The sequence below is a fragment of the Jaculus jaculus genome, chromosome 4 (genome assembly GCF_020740685.1).
Source record: "Jaculus jaculus isolate mJacJac1 chromosome 4, mJacJac1.mat.Y.cur, whole genome shotgun sequence".
NCBI lineage: Eukaryota > Metazoa > Chordata > Mammalia > Rodentia > Dipodidae > Jaculus > Jaculus jaculus.
Genome location: NC_059105.1, coordinates 8288944 through 8315433, shown reverse-complemented (window position 1 = coordinate 8315433; position 26490 = coordinate 8288944). Strand labels below are relative to the sequence as shown.

General features: G+C 40.5%; 1 protein-coding gene across 1 annotated transcript; it reads right to left on the bottom strand.

Moving 5' to 3' along the window:
• Window positions 1-1959: 1959 nt before the first annotated feature.
• On the bottom strand, window positions 1960-15469 carry LOC123460101 (putative coiled-coil domain-containing protein 195). The gene is made up of 3 exons (XM_045147373.1): window positions 15238-15469; window positions 8061-8298; window positions 1960-2092 (listed from the first exon to the last, which is right to left on the bottom strand). Exons 1-3 carry the CDS (start codon window positions 15467-15469, stop codon window positions 1960-1962), a joined length of 603 nt encoding a protein of 200 aa, XP_045003308.1.
• Window positions 15470-26490: the final 11021 nt, after the last annotated feature.

Here is a 26490-nt window from a genome sequence, read left to right as displayed (position 1 = left end):
GACAGAGAAAGAGGGAGGGAGGGAGTGAGCAAGGGAGAGAGGGAGGGAGGGAGAGAGGGGGAGAGAGAGAGCGAGAGAATGGGCGCAGCAGGGCCTCCAGCCACTGCAAATGAACTCCAGACACTTGCGCCACCTTGTGCATCTGGCTAACGTGGGTCTTGGGGAATTGAACCTGGGTCCTTTGGCTTTGCAGGCAAATGCCTTAACTGCTAAGCCATCCTTCCAGCCCTTGGCTTCTGAATTTTTATATGCTTTTTGGGGGGTCCAATTTGAGTACTCAGGCTTGAGCAGCAAGTGCTATTTCCACTGAGCAATCTCTCTAAACCCCTCACTCATTTCTGTTACTTGCTAACCACTGGTAGGCTTTTGAGTTCTGACTTACATATAGAGCCCTGAAGATTTAAGACAAAGAAGAAAACAAGCACAAAATGTTGAGACCCAGCTCACTTTCTTAGCAGGCTCAGTACACGGGGAACCTGAGAGCAGAGGCTTGTTCTGTTTCTTTAATTATAATGTTGAATGATTGGGTTTCAAAGTTGAAAACTTGATGGTGTATTTTTTCTTTAAACTGGGCCATGTTATAGTCATGTAATTATCAGTTCAGCTCAGGCCATTGCACATAGACGAAATACTAACTGCACACTTGTGAAGGAGCATGGCACTGGAAATAACTTGTCATTGTAACTTTGCTAATTAGAACATTATAATTTATATCATTGTCATGTATTCCTTTAAATATACTGGTTGGAAAATTTTTTAAATGATGTTAAAGTGAAACCATTTTGTAACTATGCAGAGAATATAAATGTGTATAAGCTAAAAATTCCAGCAAGCTCTGAGGTTAATGACTTAATTATGTGCTCAGTGCATGGCTTTATCCCTACATGAATGTGTTTCTTCATTTCACATGTCCTTCCCCTCCAGTTGTAACCTTACTCTAGCCTACATCTGTTATGATGTTGAGAATGTTGTTATCTCGAATAAGTGTCATGAATAAAAGACTCATTCCATCCTGTTTTGTGACTTTCACCCCAGGGAACTGGGCTTTATTTGTCTCTTTTCTAGGAGTCTATCTGCCACTATGAGCTTCTCTTCATTAGAATGGTGCTCACCATTCCTACCCTTCCCTTGCCTTACTGCTTCTGCTCAAATTTGGTGCTGGAATTGGAGAGTTCTTGGCCACATTCTTTAACAAATGTATTTGCAATAGTGGATCAGAAGCGTAGCAGTGTAGCAGATAACTTCCTGGATGCCTTTGAACAGTGAGAACCCGAAGCTTTGTCTGCCAGTAGGTCTGGAGCAGAGCCCAGGCATTCTCATCTTAATACTGGAGACTTTCAAACAAGTTATTTGTTTTAAAAATGTGTTCGTATTAGAAACAACATTGCTGTAAACGGGAATGGGAGCTGTGGAACTGGGAGTGTCCTGAGAATTTCAGATCCCTGAGTAATGATGACTCAAATCTTGTCTCTCCTTCCTTTCACTTTCTAGTGTCTGTCAGGCATGTGGTGGTTCTGAGCCCATGGTGTGTGCCCAGGTTGGGGTCTGTGCTCACATGCCAAGTGGCATGGGTGGTTTCAGACCAGGGGAATATCTGTATACCGTGAACTATAAGGACTGTCACTATCACTTTCATGCCATTAGCCAAAATGCTGTTTCTCTAGGCTTGTTATAGTTCCACCTGGAAGGTGACACGGGGCATCTCCAGACGACGCGGTGCAGAGGCCGCACACCTAGCACGGGCGCAGTTGACGGCTCTCTTGTTGCACACTTCATGGGTCAGTCCTCACAATTCAGCAACAACAAAAAGGAGTTCCTCCCATTCCTCGACTGAACAAATCTGTTGCTTGGACCTGAGCCGCCTGTGGGTCTTGCAGGACGTCTTGGCAGATTCATTTCTGGAAGGCCGGTGCCCAGCCAGACCGTGGCGACTCCTGGGAGCGCAAACATCCCACCACCTCAGACATCCTTTTCCGCAGCGGTGCTCGGCTGGTTTGTGGTCTGATTTGGTGAGAATTTCAAAGAAGCTGAATTGTTAGACAATGAAGGCATGTCTCTGGATAATTGGAAACTTACTGTCTTTATCTTGTCCCTATGTAGTGCAAATTAAGGGGAAGAAAGATAAGACATTTTAGTGAGCCTTAATATATAACACTGACTGTTTCTCCCAGTCACAAATACTGCCTACAATGTCAAAAGTTCATTTTAATGTACTATTTTACTATTTATACACTATTTTAGTCACTCAGTAATAATCTAAAAATGCATATTTGCCTTTAAAAATATTTATTTATTTATTTGACCAAGGGGGAGAGAGAGAGAGAAAGGGAACGAGGAGAGGCAGATAGAGAGAATGGGCATGACAGGGCCTCTGGCCACTGCAAACAAACTCCTGATGCATGTGCCACCTCATGCATCAAGCTTATGTGGGTCCTGGGGAATCCAACCTGGGTCCTTTGGGCTTCAGAGACAAATGCCTTCACTGATAAACCATCTCTCCAGCCTGGCATTGGCCTTTTAAAATTAAGCCCAATAAATCAAGCTGATAAAAGCTAAAGTTATTGAAGAAAGACCTGGACATTGGAGAATTGATTATTAGTTTGATTTAAAGTTGAGTATCACACTGTCTGAGGCAAGGAGTCCTCCAATAAATCACTTTAGTTTAAATATAGCAGACATAATGAAGCATGTATAAAACAGCAAATCATTCTCCAACATTTGAGTTTGAGTCACTAATATCCAATGTGTGTGAATCCCAATGGGAGCAAAGGGGAAAAACAATGGCTGGAGACCCTTGAAGGATCATATCCATTCATTTTGCTCCCTTCTCTTTCACTTTCTTCTTTAATAATATTTTTATGGGGCGGTTAGGGCACTTGCCTGCAAAACCAAAGAACCTAGGTTTGATTCCCCAGGACCCACGTAAACAAAATGCACAAGATGGTGCAGGTGTTTGGAGTTTGTTAACAGTGGCTTGAGGCCCTGGCATGCCCATTCTCTCTGTCTCCTTCTGTGTCTCTCAAATAAATAAATAAATAAGCAAGCATTTTTATTTATTTAAGAAAGAGGAGAAAGAGGGAGAGACAACAGAGACAGAGAATGAGTGTTCCAGGGCCTCTTGCAATTTCAAACAAACTCCAAATACATGTATTTGGGAGACTTTGCAAGTAAGTACCTTTAACCACTGAAACATCCCTAGCTCTCTTTTACTTTCTGGTGTAATATAGAATTATTGAAGAGAAATTGCTTATCCAAGAGAAATTGCTTTTAAAAATAAGTCTGCAGAGCACTATTTGAGATGATGGCCCTTTCCCCAATGTTGTTCTCTGGTAGAAAAGGCCATAACTTCCTAGAATGTCTCTTAGAAAACACATCTATACCTTCCCTTGGGAAGGCGTCAGAGCAGTGCTTCCATATGATAGAACGATAAAGCAATGACAACCATTGCCTATTAGTGAGCATTCACTCAAGAAGTTTACTGTTCTTCACAGACACTGTGAGGTAACTGCTTCTGTAGTTCTCTTTGTACCAAAGGGTAAATTATGGCACATGAGACATTAATAATTCTTCCCAAGGCCACATTGTTTCAAAGTGATAAAGTTAGGGTTTTAACTACTCTCTTAACCGCATCGATCTAGAAAAGTCTAGTTTACTTTTATTTTATTTTATTTTTAAATTCATTTGATGATCCATGCACCACCTTGTGCATCTGGCTTACGTGGGTCCTGGGGAATCAAACTGAGGTCCTTTGGCTTTGCAGGCAAGCGCCTTAACCACTAAGCTATTTCTCCAGCCCCCAAAGTCTAGTTTTTCCAATCAGTAAACTTTGTAAAACAGTAGTGCTACTTTTATCTTTTTCTTAATCTTGTTAACAACTTGAGATATTTGTTCCTTAAGCACAGGAAGAAAAATTGAATTTATATGCTAAGCTCAAAGAAAAAGTGAAATCTGAACTCTAGTTTTTGGAAAACTTTGGTTTTTGGATACATTGATATAGACATTATTCTGGAAAAAAATCTGTGGTTTAAACAGAAAATGTGACAAGTAAATTAACTATAGTGGCTGATATGATTCAAAGTCCAAATACAAAAATTGGGTCTCTATTCATCTTTGTGGAATTCTTTACAAGTTATTAGAAGGTGAATGAATAATGCACTGACTTGTCACTTCATTGCTAATTCCTGAAAGCACAAAAGACAGAACTAAAAATATATGTACTCAATCTCTTCCTTCCTTCCTTCTTTCTTTCCTTCCTTCCTTCCTTCCTTCCTTCCTTTCTTCCTTCCTTCCTTCCTTCCTTCCTTCTTTCCTTCCTTTCTTTGTTTTATTTGAGGTAGGGTCTCACTATAGTACAGGCTGACCTGGAATTAGTGTCAGGTGGCATTGAGCTCATGGCAATCCACTTACCTCTGCCTTCTGAGATGTACTCAACTTCTACTAAAAAGTTGTTTGTGACTAGTGGGTTTATGCCAATGTAGATGTTGATTTTGAACCAATATGGACTTTCTTCCTTTAATACAACCTTGCACTTGGATCAGTCTTTCAAAAAATTTAACTAACTTCTAAATTCAAAATGTACTCTAGTCTAGACTGACCTGGAATTCACTATGTAGTCTCAGGGTGGCCTTGAACTCACAATGATCCTCCTACCTCTGCCTCCCGAGTGCTGGAATTAAAGGCATGTTCCATTATGCCTGGCTTCCTTCCCTTGGTTTTATAATTTCCTAAATAAATAATAATTATCCTTCAAAAAAAAGAAATAAATTCAAAATGATGTACATGGTTTATTAGTTGGTAACTTGTAAGTTGGAAAACATCTTGCTCAGAAAAATAATGCTGTATAAACATTGGCTAGTTTCCAAAACTACCATAGGAAAGAATATAAATTAAAATGGAAAGACTAATAGTATTATGATTCCCAGTTAACTCTGCAGGTCTTATTAAGTACAAAGTATAAAATATTATGATATATGCACTGTTTAATTTCAAAATATATAGACAAAAGGCATCTGTTAAAGTGTAAGTAGTGTCGTTAAAGTATGGGAATTATGGAGGATTTTTCTTTATTTCCTTTGTTTTATGTTTTTCAATCTATTTTTTTGTTACATACTTTTTATTTTTATGTTTTTTTATTTTATACTTTATAATTTGCAAATTGTATACTTTTAAATTTTACAACAAATGTTAAGCTTAGATTTATATGTAAACTAAATTACATATGTATGAATATATGTATGTGTGTGTGGTGTGTGCGCACGCGCCTTTCTGCCTTTCCTTCTTCTTCCTTCTTGGAACATGTGTGGCCATGGTGATTCAATTGTCGGTGCACACTTCTTGTTTCCATGTCCTGTGTCTGACCTGTCCACACACCTTCCTGCCTTCACCTTTGAAACACATCCAGAAACCACATGCGCTGTTACTATCCTTGGCTGAGGAAAGCTCACCCTCTGCCTAGATTACCTTTTAGGCTTAAGCCTGACCTTTTTTTTTTTTTTTTTTTTTTTTTTTGGTATTATTCTCTTATAATCTTCCCATAATAGGGCTTCTGATATGATCTTTTATTTTCTTTTTTAATGAAAAGAATGGATTGTGCACTAGAATAAATGCAGAGTCCTTGGAAATGGAGCAAAGGCCATCCTGGGCTTTTAGTCCTGGCTGTCTCACTCCCATGCTGGGCTCCTTACCTTTCCTAAACACACCAGTCAAATTGCCTCCATTGGGCCTGGAGTGGCTCTCCTCTCCGTTATCATCAGGCTCACAGGCCCTCCTATGTGGCCAGACAGGTTTGGCCACGGTACCCAGCTTTTCCACAAGGCTTGTTACTCTAGCCTCTCCCCGCTTTAAACAAATATTTTATTTATTTATTTGAGAGAAGAGAGATAAATAGATAGAAAGAGAGAGAGAGGGAAAGAGAGGAAGAGAGAGAATGGGCATGCCAGAGCCTCTAGCCACTGCAAACAAACTCCAGACACATGCGCCACCATGGGCATCTGGCTTATGTGGGTCCTGGGGAGTTGAACCTGGGTTCATAGGTCAGCTAATCTGGCCTTCGCAGTGGTAAACAACAATAAAATAGACCCTGCCTCAAGCAAAGTGAAAGGTGAAGACCACCACCTTGCGAGTGTCCTTTGACCTCCACATGCATGCATGCATACACACACACACACACACACACACACACACACACACGCACACTTATAGATGAGCATGCTAACGTTTATAACATTGTTGTATATTTTGGTATCTTAAAAAAAATCCGAGACATTTTAAAACTAGATTTCTAGAAGTTACAGGAGAAAGTTGGTGCTCCCTCGCATTTCCTTAGGGGCCATTTATGATTCAGGACCCGGTGCACTTCTCCATCCTCGTTCTCTTCCCTATTTAAAGTTTCTCCCAAACCCTTGATGCCTTTGTCTTCATGTCTTTGTTGTTGTACTTGGTGTGACATTTTCACTTTTCTTTGTCTGACTAAATCCAGCCACCCTTTATGACTCAGATTATACCTCTTCTCCTACAATGGAACTTTCTACAAGTGACACAGAATTTTCATTCTGTCCTTTGAAATCTAAATCAAAGTGGCTCAGCCTCTGCCTCCCACATCCTGTGGGAAGCCTGCGCTCTTTCCAATACTTATGAGAATTCCTTCAGGCCTGTGGTTATTCCTTGATTTGATTTCCTGCCATCACTGAAATTAGATGACTCATGTATTCTTTCAACGATCCTACTTTTCCACTTTTTCTTGCCTGTGATAAGCTGGTCATGAAACTTGAGGCTCTTTTCTTCGTTTTCCTGCTGCCGTCTTATAAGGCAGATGCGGGGAGATACTAGCAGTCAGAGCTTCACTGGGCCTGGAAGGGAGGAGGCCGGGTGTGGCCGAGGAAGCTCGGCTCTGGCACAACAGGCCACTTACATTATGTTGGAGACTAGATAGTGTTGCTATGAGAAGGCTTTGAATCTGCCCAGACAGGGAGCACTGGCCATGCCTCCTCCCGAAGACCCCACGCTATCCCTCACCTGTGTTCTCCACTTTCTCTCACCCTCAGGCTGCTCCCAACTACATGATACTTTCTTTTTGTAGCTGGAACTCAAACACCTGACAGAAACAACTGAAGAGAATAATAATTTTTTTTTTTTTTTGGTTTTTCAAGGTCAGGTCTCACTCTAGTCCAGGCTGATCTGGAATTTACTATGTAGTCTCGGGCTGGCCTCAAACTCAGAGATCCTCCTACCTCAGCTTCTGTGTGCTGGGATTAAAGGTGTGCACCACTACGCCTGGCAGAATAATTAATTTTGATCCAGTTTCAGAAGATTCAACTACAGTTGCTTGGCCCCATGTGCTTGGGTGGAGCATGTTGGTGGCTAGAGCATGACAGAGGACAGGTGGTCACATCACATCACACAGGAATCCACAGCTCTTTCAGGAAGGGGATAGAGATAATGCACACCAAAGGACCTGCCCTGGCCACCTTCCTCCAGCTAGCTTTCCAAATAGTTTCCTCACTCAGCTCAAGCATATGACATGAGAACACTTCATATATTAAGCCATAACAATGCACTTCTAAAATACTGACTCTTGTATTTTGGAGACAGGCTTGCTTCTCTTTGTCTCTTGGCCTTTTGAGGTTGAATAAAGAATCCTTTTCACAAAACTTCTCCAGAGTCCTTGGTGGCACCCGCCTCCACAGGAAGCTTTCTCTCTCTGAAACGGTACTGAAATTGATTGTGCCTTCTCCCAGAGACACACCATTGGGCAGTCATTTTGTCTGTGTGACTCTATCATTAAGTGAGAGTCTGTATCATTCTCAGTCTTTATTATTGGTGCCTAGCTCAGAGTGTAGTCATTAATGTTTTCTGCTAAGGCCCTTGTTGGAAGGTGCTATTTTACCTCAAGTAAAGTAAATTCTTTAAATTACCAAAATGGACATTAATAAGATGGAAATTATTTTGGTACAATGTGCCATTTGTTTCCTCCACTGGACACATCCTTGTTTATCTAGGGGACTGTCGCCATGACCTTTAGCTCCTGTTCGCTAACGAGGGGCACAGTAAACAAACATTACCTACAACCAAGATCACTTTCTCTTTGGCTGGAATTATTGCCGCGGGGAGAGTTTGCTGCCAACATCTTTTCTTCATTGCCTTGTTTTTTAGTTGATGAACATGCCAGTGATGTAACTGCTCCCGGAGCTTCTAGAATTCCACCACCTGGATCTCTGTTCCTAGCTTCCCAGGGGTCCTTTGCAGCAAGTGAATGGACTGACGAAGAAGTGGAATAGCGTCTAACAATCATGACATTATCTGTATAGGAGGTGACACATAATGCAAGTTAACCTAAAAATATTCTGTGCTTTGTGACACAAATGAAAAATCATGTGGATTGTATTTTATCAAGTCTAACTGAGCAAAACCATTATTTTTGACTAAAGGACATTTTTTTCATTGATAGGTATAATGAGTTTTAACGACCATGTGTCAGAAACTTCTTTAAGAGAGTGTGGATGTGGGAGTGAACAGGATGAAGTTTTTGCCTGCATTGAGCTAACAGTTTACAAAATTACACATTATAAGTAAATAATATATGACATAATTGTAATAATAGTACGTTCTAAGAAGGAAAATGTAAGTTGGGCAAAGGATAGAGACATATGAGAGAGGAAGTATGGAAGTTATTTAATTGTGTGATTTAAAAAGATTCTTCTGAGAACATAACATATATAAAAATTATATATTTTAGGCTAGCATATATTCTATATCATATATATATTCATTATACAGTTCTATATATTTTATGCTTAAGTAGAAAGTTCTGAAGGTTTGAAGGTCCCAAATGCAAAGAACTGATGAAGAGGTAGAAATGTTAATTGCTCTAATTTGATGAGCACATCTAATAGACATGACTTGGAATGTCATACTATGCCCCATGAATATGTACAACTATTATGTGTTGATCAAAGATCTAAATATATAAGACCATGCAACTACTAACTATCCTGATTAATTATTATGTTTGTATATATGGAGTCATCACCTTGTACTCCATAAATACAAGCAATTGCAATAATAAGTATTTATTTTAAAAATAAAAGGAACAGGGACACAGATATAAACAGATGATTAAACAAGGCCTTAAAGTTGGAATAACACTATTGTTCCCCTCTCATGGAATTCTGTCTTGAATCATAGCCCATAGTATGGATTACATCCCGTTATCTACATTATCAAGCATAATGGGTTAGGATCCACATATGATATAGAAAACATGTGGTTTTTGTCTTTCTGGGTTTTGGTATCTCAGTAAAAGTCTTTCCAATTTTATCCATTCTTCTACAAATTTCATAGCTTCATTTTCTTCTTTTTTTTTTTTTTGTAGCTGAGTAAAACTCCACTGTGTATATGTACCATATTTTCATTATCCAGTCATCATTTGGGGGATCTTTCGGTTGATTCCATTTCCTGTTGTTATGTAAAGAACAGCAGTGAGCCCGGCAGTGCGAGTATCTCCATGGTAACATATAGGGTCCTTTGAGTGCATGCCTAGGCTTAGCTTTTTGAAATACTTCCACACTGATTTCCATAATGACTGTACCAGTTTATGCTTCCACAAGTTAATAAGACTTACCTTTTCCCTAGCAGAAAAAGAGAGGGGAACAAGAGGCGATGAACAGCGTGGAAAAGACAAAAGGAAACATGTGGTATGAAAGTAGAAAGACGGTTAAGTCAGTGGGTGAAAGGGTAGATGGAAGAAAGGAATAAAAAACATCATAGTGAAATCCAGTTCTTTTTATGTTAATAAACAAATTTTAAGTAAAGAAAAAAAATAAAAATTTGGGAATAGCATCAAACTTTTAAAGATGTCAGCAGCTTTGATGACGTCCTCATTCTCAGCACTGGAAGAATGGCTCCCCCACACTCGCTGACCTCCCCATGGCTCTGGGTCTCGGCTTTCCTTGGAGCCATTAGCGAGAGGCAGTAGCAGCTAGGAGAGCAGCGGAGGCACGTGGAAGGAGACAAAGACGCCGTATGTGGACAGCTCGTCTGGGGTGAGAAGTAGATTTGTGGCCTTCATTCCTTCTACTGTAACTGCTGTCCAAAAGGTTTCCCAATAAACTCCTTTCTTGCAGTAAACCAAATCCTTTCTGTTTCTTGTAAAACCAAGACCTTTGACTCAAAGAGATTTATTTAAGGGTTCTTGGTTAGTCTGAATCCCATCTCTAACACTGTCCTAACTGTGACATTTTCACTTAATTCTAGACACATTTTGAGTCCTTACTATTTCTTGTTATACTTTTGTCACTAATAGACATGAAATTTTAAACAATGCTATGCAGTATATTTTTGTTTTGAGAATATCAGAACCACAGTTATTTAGATTAGCTCTACAGACAGCAGACACAAAATTGTTATGCCATTGCTAATAGTGGGGGTTGCCTTGCTTCCTATAGTTTGGAAGAGCACAAGATGCAATTTTAGACAAGTCTGAGGACAATTGTGTTTATTTAAATTTATCTGAAATGATTACCTGCAAGTACGATTCATAATTATCTTTAGACACTTCCTTAGGCTGTAATATATAATATTATGGAACAACTGATTTATGATAGTGGACCAGCAGAAAAGTGTCTGTTTAAAAGAACTGGAAATAATCTCTTCATCCTGAATCATAGGAAATCCAATAGAAGAAATTTGCAGTTAACTCTTCTTCATTTTCCTGGTTCACAAATTATCCTTTATTTACTTATCAAGATGAGGGAAGAGATATTTGGTACTGCTTCTCAGGACATTTGGTACAATTTCAAAGATCTCTGGAAAATGCAGCCTTGAATTTATGGAAATTCATTAAAAAATCAAAGAATTTTATTATTGGATGAAGCTTTGGAAGACATCTGGTCCAACCCACTGATTTTGTTGTTAGCTTTTCGAAAGTGTATACTCACTGTATGAAACAATGGTGCTCAGAGGCCTTATCTATTAGGCAACTGCAATAGGATTCATTATGACTTTTTCTGCCTGTGTATCTTGTACTTCAGTCAGATTCATCACTCCTCCATTGTCCTCTCCTGGGCCCTGAGTGATCATCTTCTTCCTCTTCCCAAGTAGTCCCCTTTCTGCTTTCCTGTGATATATATATATATTTTTTGAGGTAGGGTCTCACTCTGGTCCAGGCTGACCTGGAATTAACTCTGTAGTCTCAGGGTGACCTTGAACTCATGGCTATCCTCCTACCTCTGCCTCCTGAGTGCTGGGATTAAAGGCGTGCACCACCATGCCTGGCTTACCTGTCATAATTTTTTCAAATCAAGATTCCAATTAGAGAAAATATCTTATATTTGTTTTTATTGAGTCATGCTTATTTTTCTTAACATGATGATCTCCAGTTCCATCCACTTTCTTAAAAGAAATGACATATTTTTATTCCTATTAGAAAGAAGTCAAATTACTCACATGGCAGATGATATGATCTTAAAGTTAAAAGAACCTACAAGACTCCAGAAAACTTAGATATTATAAACACTTTCAACAAGGCAGCAGGATACAATCCATTGATTTTTTTTTTTTACATGAGATGTTAAGATCAACAATTTGCTATAATCTGCTCTGCACTGAGAAATTGCTACAAAACTGAGACTTGGGCTGGAGGGATTGCTTAGTGGTTAAGGCACTTGCCTGCAAAGCCAAACGAGCCAGGTTTGATTCCCCAGGACCCACGTAAGCCAGATGCACAAGGTGGCACGAGCATCTGGAGTTCGTTTGCAGTGGATGGAGGCCCTGGCATGCCCATTCTCTCTGTCCCTCTCTCTTTCTCTGTCAAATAAATAAATAAAAACAAATAATAGTTAAAAAACACTGAGACTCTGAACCAGTTATATGGGTGCTAAGGGCAATATTCTTTCTACTAAAATCACTTTTTATTGCAAAACATATTTAATGTAAAACTAAATAAATATCATTTAAAGAAACAACTGACCTCTCAAGCCCAAATTTAATTCAGATTCCTTTGTGTTTTATTGGTGCAACTAAGCAAGAGTTCCCAAATATCATCACACGTTTTATTTTCTTTTCTTAAAATTTTATTTATTTATTTGCAAGCAAAGAGAGAGGAGAGAGGAAAGAGGGTAGAGGGAGGGGAGAGAGAGAGAGGGAGAAAGAGAGAGAGAGCACACAGCAGGGTCTCTAGCCACTACAAACGAACTCCAGATGCATGTGCCCTTGTGCATTTGGCTTACATGGGTACTGGGCAGTCCAATCTAGGTCCTTTGGCTTTGCAGGCAAACACCTTAACTGCTAAGCCATTTCTACAGCCCCACCACACATTTTCAATTAGCCTTTTTAAACTTAATGCTAATATTCATTTATTTCTTTTTCTTTTTCCTTTCCTTTCCTTTCCTTTCCTTTCCTTTCCTTTCCTTTCCTTTCCTTTCCTTTCCTTTCCTTTCCTTTCCTTTCCTTTCCTTTCCTTTCCTTTCCTTTCCTTTCCTTTCCTTTCCTTTCCTGTCTCTCTCTCTCTCTCTCTCTCTCTTTCTTTCTGTCTTTCTTTCTTTCTTTTTTTGAGGTAGGGTCTCACTATAGCCCAGGCTGACCTGGAATTCACTATGTAGTGTCAGGGTAGCCTTGAACTCATGGCAATTCTCCTACCTCTGCCTCCCAGTTGCTGGGATTAAAGGGTGTGCCACCATGTCTGTCCCCCTTTTTTTTGAGGAAGGGTATTGTTCTAGTCCAGGCTGACCTGGAAGTCTCTGGGTGGCCTCAACCCCACGGCTGCCACCCTACTTCCGCTCCTGAGCGCGGGGACTGAAGTGGCACCATGCCCGGCTCTAATGCTCACATTCTCATTGAAATTATTTGTAGGATGAAAAATGGTTTTACCACCTGCATTTAGCTTTTGACCGCATTCCAGCCTTCTCCAAGGTGGTGATGCTCCGATCCAGAGAGTTTAGAGGACAAGGTGGGATAGATAACACTTCTCTTAGACTACCAGAGGCATGAGGACGCAGCTTACTTTGCGACTAGAATGAGAAGCACAGAAGTTGATGTGAAGGAGTACCTTCTACCTCTGGAGCAAATCAGTGGCTTGTGGTGGCAAATGAGAGGTTCTTCCAACCAGAATTTTGCAATGTCTGGAGACATTTTTTATTTATTTATTTTTATTTTTTATTTTTCTGGCTTTTTGAGGTAGGGTCTCACTCTAGCCCAGGCTGACCTGGAATTCACTCTGTATTCTCAGGGTGGCCTCAAACTCACAGTGACTCTCCTACCTCTTCCTCTCCAGTGCTGGGATTAAAGGCATGGTCCACCAAACCCAGCTTTGATTTCTTTCTTTCTTTTTTAATTTTAGAGACAGTGAGAGTGAGACAGGGAGAGAGAGAGAGAGAGAGAGAGAGAGAGAGAGGGAATTGGCCCACCAGGCCTCAGCCACTGAAATGGAACTCCCGTTGCTTGCTTCACCTAATGGGTATGTGCCACCTTGTGCTTGCCTCACCATCGGGCATTTGTGGCTAATGTGGGTTCTGGAGAGTAGAACATGGATCCTTAGGTTTCTCAGGCAAGTGCCTTAACGCTATGCCATCTCTCCAGGTCTGAAGACATTTTTTGTTTCATTTTTTTCATTTTGAGACAGGGCCTTACTCCATAGATCAGCCTGGTCATGAACTCAGTGTGCAGCCCAGGTTAGTTGTGAACTCATGATTTTTCTGCCTCAGCCTCCTGAGTACCTGTATTACTTAAAAATGTCACCATTCTTGGTCAGATACAGATTTTGTAATGGCAACTAGGTGTAAGTGTGGGCATGGTAACAATGAGTTCTTAGACAACAGAGAAGATGCCAATCACGCCGCAACACTCAGATCTAAGTAAAAAATTATTCAGCCCCGACTGTGGACGTACAGCAAACTCTGGAGTACGGATATATGACAAATGTGTGTGCCTTGGCTTTCTCTCAATCAGGAGGACTAATAGAGGCTACTCTTCTGAATTTTGATGTCAGTAGACAGAGCCACTCAGATCTAGGTAGGAGCATGTTTTCAGCATTGAAATATAGGATCCCATCACTAGAGAGAGGCATCTCTAACAGAGAGGCCCAACTGGCAAATGTGACCTGTCCCATTGTAAAGCTGCTCAGAACCTTCCTAGGGCTCTGCCCGAAGCCTCTGGCAGATGACTTTCGGAGCTGTGAGCTGTGAGCTAGGCAGGCCAACGCTATTGGAATGTTGTTGCCAGCGAGCACTGAGACTCAGCGCAGAGCGGCTTCTTGCTCTGCTGGTTGTGACCTTTTACGTAATCTTCGGAGTCGAACGTCGTGCCTGTGGAAGATGAAAGATGTGGCTTTTGCGGTAATATATTAAGCATTGACCTTGTACCTCGAAGTCTTCAATCTGGCTAGGAGTTTGAGTTATGTGAAACACACACTCACGCCAGACAAGGACGCTCTATTGGACAAGGTCAGGTTGACATCTGCCATTTGTTCTGTGGGGCCAGGTGCCAGACTGTCTAAAATCCACGTCATTGCAAGTGATACTCATCAACATACAAGACAGGTACTCTGGTACTTCCTCGTAGAGAAAATGAAGATTAAAGAGGATTTTAAAAAATAGTATGGAGTTTAGTGTCTGGGTAACCAATCATTTGCAGCTTCATGGGTGAGTCTGCCAACTGACATATATTCACTCATGACTCTTTTTATAGAAACATTTTAAGATTTTTATTTCTATTTATTTGAGGGGGTGAGAGAGAGAAAGATAGAGGGAGAATGGGAGAGCCGAGATCCAGGGCAACTAGCCACTGCAAATGAACTCCGGACGCATGTGCCATCAAGTGCATCAGGCTTACATGGGTCCTGGGGAATTGAGCCTCGAACCAGGTTCCTTAGGATTTGCAGGCAAATGCTTAACCACTAAGCAATCTCTCCAGCCCCACTCACTATTCTTTAATGCAGCATTTACATGGTTGAAGTCAAAGTGGGAAAAATACATTGTGCTGGGTTGTGGCTAATTTTCACAGACCTGTTCTTATCTTTCCTGCTAGTTCCATAAGTCATTTCCTTGTTGTTAAATATGTGGCTTGGAGATGCTAAATACATTTTTTTTGTTTAAGAATTCAAAGTTAGTCTACTAGGATGAAGAGGCTGAAACTCATTATAGTAATGCCAAATGATGCAGTTATATGATAATCATAATAAACCTATCATTTGGGAGGTATTTTCAAGGACAGAGCAAACCCAGAGGAACAATACATGCTTGGTACCTTGGTGTTCCTGCCCAGCTGGTGTGGAATCAGTGGAAGTGGCCCCGTGAAGGGCTGGTGGGGATGATCCACGCACTGCTTCTTTTCTTCCATCTGATTGTCCCCCTGATCCAGGGGCTGGCTGACTCACCGATGCCAGCTTCACTCGGAGGGCACTATTCTCTCTTTCCAGTTTGTTGATCTCTGCCCGCATTTCCTGGATAATCCTCATGAGCTGGGTGTTAGCTTCCATTGCCCTGGGAATGACAGACCAGCTTTTGCTCATGAGCCGAATGTGTAAGCTATTCCTCCTTTCCACGAACAATATATGCTACTCCCGAGTCACGTTGTGCATGCTTCCCTGTGCCGTCTGTCATCAGCTGGTGGGTTGGGCTGTCCAGGGAGGTGAAAGATCTCCATGACTTATTCATCTTGGGTTTTGTGTTTCAGAACCGTACTTTCCTACCTTTCATTTCATATCAGTCAGCAGTCAAAGAATATCGCTTTGTGTTTGAGAAGAAAAGAATATTACAGAACTTCACAGGAAAGGGCAGAGCGTCCTGTTTCCACCACGAGGGCGCCAGCGCAAGGGCCATGCCGTCTGTTCCCCACTGCCTCTGGAATCAGGTTTTTACAGGCTCTCCAACTGCCACATATACACCAAAACTGAGGCATGACTTACACCTTTACCTGAAATATGCCACAGTTCTTCCCTTTAAGATGGGGCTTGCTAATTTTTACACCCGTTGATTAAGGAAGGAGGATATTAACCACAAGGGCCTGTGAACTGCAAGGTTATTATTTAAATATAATATTGGTAGTTATATGTAGATCCCTCACAATATGCCAAAGAAGTAATAAATAATTCTCAGCAGGTTCTACTATGGAAGCATTTTAGTTATTTGGTTTAAGGATATTTTCTTGGGCAAAGGTTTTCCAAGAATATTTGGGGGATGTAAGAAGATACAGAGTGAACATTAATCTTGTATGAGATAGACATGCAACAGTTACAGCTTTTATTACCTACTTCCTAAAGAGCTTTCTTTTGTTAGGAATGAAAAGTCCAATCTTAAATAACATATGCTATGATAGCAGTATTGGAAATTCAATTAATGTTTAAACAGAGGCATCCTCTTCAATAGGTAGAATTGATTATAAAACTTTCCATGGATATTATTTTTCCTGCATATCTACTTTCTTCTATTTTCTATGAATATTGATGTTTTCTGCCCATCCTAATAGGTAGGCTATCAATAGTGAATGGAAAGTGTTATTCTTATTTTACCCAAACAAACCTTTTATTTTATATGCTTGAAATTTTGAAAATATGTATTAAAAAGTCAGTCTATGAAAATCACAAGGCTTTTTGTATGCTATATTTCTTTTAATTTAAATGAATTTCTATGGAGACCTACATGCCAGACAATTTAGAGAGTACAGAAATGGATCACAGAATTTACTGGATGCTCAACTCTGGTCCTCTGTAATGGATCATGATGCCAGTTTTAAATATTTATTTTTAAATATTTTATTTATTTATTTGAGAGAGAAAGAGAGAGAGAGAGAGAGCAAGAGGGAGAGAGAGAGAGAGCTAGAGAATTGATATGCTAGGGCCTCTAGCTACTGCAAACGAACTCCAGATGCATGCACCACCTTGTGCATCTGGCTTATGTGGGTACTGGGGAATTGAACCAGGGTCCTTAGCCTTTGTTGGAAAGTGCCTTAACCACTAAACCATCTATCCAGCCCAGTTTTTAATACTTCTATTGTGAGAGAATCTCTATATTCCAAAGTTTGTTACTTGACATATTTTTCTGAGACAGGACCTCATGTAGCCCCGTGTGGCCTTGAACTTTCTGTGTAGCTGAGGGTGAACTTGTCTTCAGCTTCCTGATTGTTGACGTTGCAGTCATAGACCACCATGTCTGGTTTATGTGGGGCTGGGGCTCAAAGGCAGGGCCTCATGCATGCTAGGCAAGCATTCTACCAACAGAGTTACACCCCCCAGCTCTGTTTCTTGGCTTTTAACTAAAATCATTTATAGTTGGTCAAAAGTAAGTCTCCATGTGGCTTACTTCTAGATGCTCTTTGTGGGAACATTTTGTGGCCTGTCTAGCCTTTGTTTGTATGACGTTGTCCTAACATGTTCTAACCAATCTCTTCTCCAGAATAAGCATCTCCAGTTTCCTCAGCTGTTCATCATCAAATGGGGACTCAAGGGCTTTAAACCCAGTGTAGACATGCTCTTTAAATTTCACTTCAATTTTATTTTTGGCATGTGTGTTTGTGTGTGTGTGTGTGTGTGTCTGTGTGTGTGTAATTTTATTTTTGGTATGTGCGGTGTGATGTATGTGTATACGTGTTTGCATATGTGTTCAGATGTGCACATGCATGTGGGTGCCAGAGGAGGCCTTGCCTATCATTCCTCTATGTTCTCTTCCTGAGACGGCACCTCATCCTCATCATGGAGGCACTGGTGTTTTTGTTGGTTGTTTTTGGCCAGACTGAATAGCCAATGAGCCCCAGCAATTCTCCTTGCTCTGATTCCCACAGGACCAGGGTTACAGGCACGTGCGGCCTCACCTGGCTGTTAGAAAGGGTGCTGGAGATTAACAACAGCCCTCCTAGTCCTTCATGCTTGTGGTAGAAGCAGTCTTATGTGCTGAGCTATCTTTTTTGTGAAAATGTTTCCACCTCTTGAACTAGGCTATCCAGATGAAAAAGTATCCTCCTAAAGGTACCTGGTGGGGATAACACAGACTACCACAGCATCTGCACTGCGTTTTAGAAGAGAGTGCTGTAGAAAATACTCCACAGGAGGGGGCAGTCACTATCATTCTTAATTCTAGTGATTATATTAAGTCTTAAAATTGTACTTCACTCTTACAATTATAGTCAGCAACAAAGTACCACATAAATAACACATAAGTACTGGAAATGACAGAATAGTTATATTTATAGACAATTTGATTGTATCTAGAAAGCTGCCCCAAATCCAGAATTTTGATTACCCTTTTGTTATAAAATACGCACTTAAAAATGAATAGCTTTCCAAAACACTGCCAATAACTACAAAGACAAAAATTGAAAAGCTTTCCAGTGACAATAGGCTTTCACATATAACGTGCATAAAGGAATTTTCTTTAGAAAGAGTTTGGCATGAAGAAAAGACTAGCATTTTACACTGGACTATAAAAAGAAACTTAAGAAAATGGAAATTTTTCTGGGTAAATGGACTTTGCAATTTAAAGAATTTGTTGGTTTAGTGGAAGTCCAATCAGATCTTTTTTTAAAAAAAGTATTTTTTTGAGAGCATAAAAAGAAGGAGGGAGAGGGAGAGAGAGAAAGAGAGAGGGAAATAGAGAGGGAGAGGGTCTTTTGCCACTTGAATGAGCCTGAGATACATGTGTCATTTTGCGCATCTGGCTTTCCATGGTATTGGGGAATCAAACCCTGGCCATCAGGATTTTCATGTAAACACTTTAATTACTGAGTAATCTTTCCAGCCCCCCAATAAAATCTTTTTAATTTTTAAAAATTTTTTGTGGTGGGGTCTCTGTCTGGCCCAGGCTGACCTGGAATTCACTATAGATGCTCAGGGTGATCTCCAACTCTTGCTGATACTCCTACTTCCATCTCCCAAATGCTGGGATTGAAGGGATGTACCACCATTCCTGGCTCCAGTCAAATCTAAAAAGACTGAAACTAAGGAAAATTGGCAAAACAAGCAAGGCTGCTGTTTTCCTGATGAACCGGATACCAGCGCAAGGGTGAAGGAGACCAACACAGAGAAAAATCAACTCCTACAAAATCAGAGAGCCAGAGACCCAGAGGCCCCCAACACCTCATCACTGAAGCAGACCAAAAATGAACCCACATGGCTCAGGGAAATTTTGCAGAAGAGAGGGGCGGAAAGAATGTCAGAGCCACATGTTGGGTCATGATATGCAGAGACATTTATCGTACCAATAGCCGTGGGCTAACTCCACAATGCACGACCTATATACCTCAACAAGGAGGAGCCATTGGGAAGGGGTAGGCCACGGATGAGCCTAATAATGGTACCAAACTGCCTGTATTTGCTGAATAGAGAACTAATAAAATAAATAAATAAATAAATCTTTAAAAAAATCTTAGATGAACTTTAATAAATGAATGAAATCATTATAAAAGTCACCTGATACATTCATTAGGAATATCTGATTATGAAGAGCAATTTCTGGACTTGTCTAACTAGATTGTTTCCTCTAACTGGAGCTTTTGATAATAGAACAGTAAATATTGGTGTGTTTACAGTGAAAAAAAAATTACATACAATTCCTAGAAGAAATACTAGTGGAAAAATGTGAAAACACCCAACCTCATCAGTCATTCTAGAATTTAAAATAATAGAACACTGTTTTTTTTTGGAAGGCCCAAGAGGTCGACAGAGATTTAGGAAAATTTAAAAAAAAAAATTAAAGAACTGGAGGATTATAAGTCTTTACTTACTTTATTTTACTTGAGAAATTTAACAAAAAATATGAAAGATTATTTTAAAAGTTTTTATTAAACTTTTCAATTCCATCTTATTAACTTTACTGGGGAAAATGATTGCATTTAAACATTGTTTTAAAAGGAAGTACTACAGAGTACTTTAATATCAAAGCACTAGAAAAAAAACCCCAGTGTTCAAAAGATAAGGATGAATAAATCAAAACACATCCTAGCAATAAAACAAAATAACATTCTTAACCTCAAATAATTGAGTAAAAAATAGTATACCCAACTATATATTAAGTAAAATCTAAACAATTCAAAATATCCTGAAAAGGAAATATCCTGAAAGGAAAATAATTATTATATCTCTGTGGTGTAACTTTGGGTGGTGAGTTTTATTTATATATATGACATCTGAACTAAAAAGTTCTGGTTGGGCTGGAGAGATGGCTTAGCGGTTAAGCACTTGCCTGTGAAGCCTAAGGACCCTGGTTTGAGGCTCGATTCCCCAGGACCCACGTTAGCCAGATGCACAAGGGGGCACACACGTCTGGAGTTCATTTGCAGTGGCTGGAAGCCCTGGCGCGCCCATTCTCTCTCTCTCTCTCTCTCTCTCTCTCTGTCGCTCTCAAATAAATAAACAAAAAAAAAAATTAAAAAAAAAAGTTCTGGTTATGTGAGAAGCTTCTACAAGAAACATATTGAGTAACAAAAATAGAATAGATAAAATGAAAAAATAAGATGAACCAGCATTACATTTTTTTCTTTTGGATTTGATTGAATGTTTATGAAATCAAAGATGACAAAGACCAGCAATTTTTGAGAACAGGAATTTCCTTATTTCCCTACCTGTGATTATTCTCTAATAGTTAATCATGATTATAAAACTTGACATATATGTGAAAACTGCTTAGAATTAGTATGTTTTTATATGAATGCTAGAATTGGTGATTTTTTAAATTGTGTCCTTTTTTTTTTTTTTTGAAGTAGGGTCTCACTCTAGCCCAGACTGTCCTGGAATTCACCAAGTAGTCTCAGTGTGGCCTTGAACTCACAGCAATCCTTCCACCTCTGCCTCCCAAGTGCTGGGATTAAAGGCATGCTCCACCACACCTGGCCCAGTGTGCATTTTTTTAAAGTCATGTGAGAATTCTATGGTGTAGATTTCTAGGTCCACTTAGGCATCCATATAGCTAATTTTGTCTGCAACGCCTAGTGACCTTATGCTTCCAGTCTCCAGCATGAGTCACCTGAGGACTTGGAAGTAGGTTGTCAGACCTTTCAGATGGGAGGGCAACGTTTTGAAGAGGTGTTTCACCACATTAAGAGTCTGCTTTTCAGAACGGCAAGATCGTCGCTGTCATTAACAAGTGTCTCCCTTAGAATTTCCTTTGCTTGGAAATTTCCATGTCTGGAAAATGAGGATCAGACCTTAGTGGCTTCCTTACCAGTCAAAAGCCTCAATGTGGGTCAGTGGCACAGGGCTGTCAAGGTCAGAATGGAGCACAGCGACCTTGATCAGATTGATATCAGACAATCACACTTCCTTCCATGCAGAGCTATCCAATTGCCTGGCTTCTATGACACAGCAGGAAAGAGTCACTTGCATGAAATCTTATGTCTTACTTTTCTAGCAGACACATCCTGCTGTTATAAATTATTTAAACAGATGCTGAGAAATTCTACTTTTGTAGCCTTTGCTGAGAATTCATTTTGACCTTGAACTCGATATGCCGCTATCGTCAGAATGATTTCCCTGGTGAGCAGGAGCATCTGGTGTGGCAATGAGCAGAGACTCAAAGACCATACTTGACATGCTGCCATCTTGCTATTGTTTTGACACTTGAATCCTAAACAGTGGCAGGGCGATGATGTGGGAAGAAAGGAGAGGGAGAGAAGCTTCTGATAGGCACAGCATCCATGACTTACTGATAAGCCGTGGGAGGATGTTTGAGGTCGTCTTGAGTCAACACATAGTAAAGAGGGGAGCCGCCTCTGTCTGACCAGCTGCGCAGCGATCTTGGGTTGGCGACGTTTGAGTGCTTGAAGGGACTTCTTTGGAGACAGCAATGGGAAGGACAGACTAATACACTGGGTAGACTGCTATGGCCAGTGGTGAGTTTATGAAGAGAATAAGAATTCTAGCTCTGCCACTGAGACTGGCTTATGTGCAAAAGTTGAGGTGACACCGTGGGAAAGTGAGGGGATTCAGGACATTACTTGTGCTCTGTTTCCAATTACTGAGTATTCAAATATAGGCCTGGCAAAAAGAACAAATGTGTCCAGCAAAGAGAAGAAAAAATAAATGGAGAGGCTAAAATGTTAAGCAGCTATTTAGCGCCAGCTATTTAGTGCCAGCCATTTGTCGACATGAAAGAAAGTTCTAGTGTTTCAAGGTTTATTTATTTGTGTGTTTGTTTGTGTGTGTGTGTGTTGGAGGGGGGTTCTCAGGTATTCCAGGCTGTCTTCATATACTACATAGTGATAATCTTGAACTTCTTATTCTCTTGCTGCTTCCTCCCAAGTGCTGGGATTACAGACATGTGCCTCCATGCCCAGTTTACATGGTGCTGATGGTCTAACCCAGGATCTCCTACATGTTAAGCAAGCACTTTGCCAACTGACCTTACATCTTTACCGCTTGTTACTAGTTCCTAAGACTTTCCCAAAGAAGTTAGGAATCCAGATTTCACATGAGATGCCCATGTTTTAAACCATGGGCAAATAAATCACTGGGTATTTTTTGTATTCTGTTTAGGAATAACAAAACAAGTCAGTGAGTATGGATTGTCTCTGGGCTTACTATGTGAGACTTCCATGGGGCAGGCTTCTCCATTTTTCTGAGGAACAATTGTCAGGGCGACTGTGCTTCCCCTATCCCCAAGTTCATATGGTGGAACCCTAAGTACCATTATGATGATAGAGAAGACAAGGCCTCTGGGAAATAAATAACCAACTTCTTCCACTAAAAGCAAGAAAAAGGGTAGGGACATCCAGTGGGGTGTTTGTGTGTATGTGGGGGGTGGTGGTTCCTGGAGCTGATCCCTACAACTTGCTGCTTAGTAACATTTCCTTTACTACATGCTACATTTATTCATATAGATCTGTATTTCCTCTAAGAACTTTGAAAATAATTTGCTCTTGAAGAATTAAATTTCTGTTGATGACAAAGCCTATGTCCCTTTGTTCGGAAGCCTAATCTGACTGATATGAGGAGCCTGGGCATTGTCACCATTGTCCTCGACTCTTTGGGTCAGATCCATACCCTGGGGATAAGGAGACATGGGCCTGGTTATTCATTTACTTCATTCAGTGCTCTGTCCACTGTGGCCGCCTCAGAGTCCCTCCTTCTCTAGCATGGCCACTCCTGCCATACCCTATCTTCATCTTGTTTTATTTTTCTTCATGGTGCTTGTCAACTTGATAGCATATAATTATATTCATTAAGTGCCTCTTCTGCTAGAACATGAACACTGTGGATGTAGACTTGCCTGTTCAGTCTTTGCTGCAGGTCCATAACCAGGACAGTACCTGTGACAGAGTAAATACCCAATAACTATTCATCAAATACATGAGTTATGGAAGGATCCATTGGATATACTTGTATTGAATCTCTGAGAGTGTCTGTTACATTAGGTCCTCAAATTGTGGTAGCTATGAGGAAGGAATGACATATTAACACAAATTTTGTTCATGTATTTAAAAACAATAAACATTTGTTTAATTCTTATATGTTAATCATTAAATGAGGCATATGAAAGCAAGCCTAAAGACATAATAGAAGCTGGATAATTATGGGTGTCCAACTTTTTGGTTTCTCTAGGCTATACTGAAGAAAGCAAAATTGTCCTGGGCCACATGCCACAGGGCATCTAGATCTTCTGGAAGTCTGAGCTGATCTTTCCATCAATTCTTTGCTCCTTATGCCACACAAATTGAACATTATTTTTAATTTACTAGTAATTCCCACACATGGAATTAAAGGGACTATCAGAAGAAATTTCAAATAAATCAGAATTAAAAACAAATATATTTGAAAGGTTTGTGGTTGGTTCAAAAGCAACACAACCAACTGAAAGATACCAGATGACTTTGTAAGAACATGCATTTCTTTGTGAATGAGCAAGTATGTGGTGGCTACACAAAGGAGGATGCTGATGTCCCTAAAAAGAGGGAAGGAGTCCCCAGTCTCTCCAAGTTCCACAGGAACATCTGCCCAGAATGATACTTCTGACAGGTATGAGAAATAGAGCTTTATTCCATTGTTCTGCATGGGTTTTGGAATGCTTAGTACCCTGTGGGTCACCACCATCTATTTACCTCCCATTTCCTGCTATTGCACTTTTACAGAAGCTCTGGTTACAAGTCAGCCTGCTCCACAGGAGCGGTAATGAATGCAGGCAACTGCAGTCTATCCCCTGAGGTTTTGCCCTATCAGATGAATCAGATACCCATTTGTAGACTGGTAAGAAAATGATTTTGGAGATTCGAGGAATGAATCACAGATTTTAAAACTTATTCACAAAAAGCTTCTTTTTTTTCTTTGTTTCATTCTGTTTTACAAGGTAGGGTCTTGCTCTAGCCTCAGTTGACCTGGAAAGAACTATATAGTCTCAGGGTTACCTCAAAACTCTCTGCCATCCTCCTACTTCTGCCTCCCATGTGTGGAGATTAAAGGTGTTCATCACCATGCCCCGTTTCACAAGGAGTTTTTAAAGGAGAAACTGTAATTATTTACAAACAAAACAAAACAAAACAAAAAACGCGTGTGTTTTTTTGCAGCTAACCCACAGGATCGCTCAGCTAACCCACAGGATCGCTCAGCTAACCCACAGGATCACATAGCTAACCCACAGGATCACATAGCTGACCCACAGGATCACCTAGCTAACCCACAGGATCACCCAGCTAACCCATAGGATCACCCAGCTAACCCACAGGATCACATAGCTGACTCACAGGATCTCCCAGCTAACCCACAGGATTGCCCACCTAACCCACAGGATCACATAGCTAACCTGCAGGATCACCCAGCTAACCCACAGGATCAGGCAAGAAAAGTGCTATTTAAGCCATGAAGTGTATGAAGTGTTGGGGTGGCTTCTCATGTAGCTAACATAGCTAACAGAGTGACAAGAGAGTTAAAAAAGAAGAGAAGAAAACTCCTCCAGGCTGAAGAATGGCATATTTTCTAGACTAAGTAACAGGATGATTAAATTTTCTTTTAAATTATTTAATCAATTCATTTATTAGAGAGAGGAGGGGTAGAGAATGGGCACACCAGGGCCTCTAGCCAGCGCAAATGAACTCCAGATGCAGGTACCACCATGTGCAACTGGCTTACATGGGTTCTGGGGAGTCAAACCTGGATCCTTAGGTATTGTAGGCAAGTGCCTTAACTGCTAAGCCATCTCTCCAGCCCCAAGGATGAATTTTTTTTAAAGGCCTGGATGCATCTTGATATGCTTACTATGAAAATACTTGAAAAATCTTGAGAAGTTCCACAGATTTTTTAAAAAGATTTCTCATCAGTGCTGGATGCTAGAAAGAAAGGGGGAAACTATTATATAAGTCCTGATATAAATAATTTTGATTATGGAATTCTACACCCATCTAAACATGCATTAATATGTAAGAATAATTTCAAAAGAATTTATGACCTGCTAAGACTCAGAGGCCACACAGGTTATAGGCATTTATAAGCCAAGGTTTGTTGAAGGAGATATTGTAGCAAAAGAAAAATTGGGCCAGAGAAGGCACAAAACCTCAACTATAAGAATTGGCAAATAAACAAATGTGTAAAATGTCAAGCTATCTTATTACTCTTTCCTGTATAATATGAAAAAGTCATAGCAACTTAATTGGAACTGAGGTCACACAACCTAAGACACGGAGTGTAAGAACGGTACGGCAGCACAGCACTTTGCTTGTTTTGGGAAATACAGTTACAGAAAGATTCAGATTTGGATAAGCCTTATAAAAGTATAAGGGTTAGCACTGACAAAAATTAAAATTCATGCTATGCCTCTAGATGTAAGAACTTATACCACTTCTGGCAAAATACTGACTAGTAATTAGAAAATATGAAATATCCTCAAAGGCACAGGGCCAAACGTGCCTGTGCTACCCTAACTGTGAACTGATTCTTTTCACAGGTCAGCTTAGAGAGAGCTTTGGGTGGGCAGGGGACGTCCAGGCTAGCTCAGCGTTGGTTGCTACAGAAACACTTAAAACTAAGTGACACAGGCGATCCAACAACAGGAGTAAAGAAAGTGAGGCGACAGCTTTTCCAGTTCAGCCTAGCAGACTGGAAGTGGACGTTTCCTCTCCACGTCCTCTCAAAACTCCTCCAAAGAGAAGAAAAAGAAGGCATTGGCTTAGAAAGGACATGAAGAGACAATGTTGACCAAATTTTTTAAAAATTTATTTTATTTATTTTTAGAGAGAGAGATAGAGAGAGAGAGAGGGAGGGAGGGAGAGAATGAGTGAATCAGGGCCTCCAGCCACTGCAAACAAACTCCAGATGCGTGCGCCCCTTGTGCATCTGGCTAAAGTGGGTCCTGGGCAATCAAGCCTTGAACCGGGGTCCTTAGGCTTCACAGGCAAATGCTTAACCGCTAAGCCATCTTTCCAGCCTGACTGAACTTTTAAAACTAGAAATCTGAGGAAACCTGGGCAAGGGAGCCGGCAGCTCGCGGTGAAGCCCACAGGGAAGGCGGGGATGCAAACCTGCCTGGGGTCTTGTCTTGGAAGGCACACGTACTTCGGTCAGAGCCGGGAGTCCAGCGGCGTCTT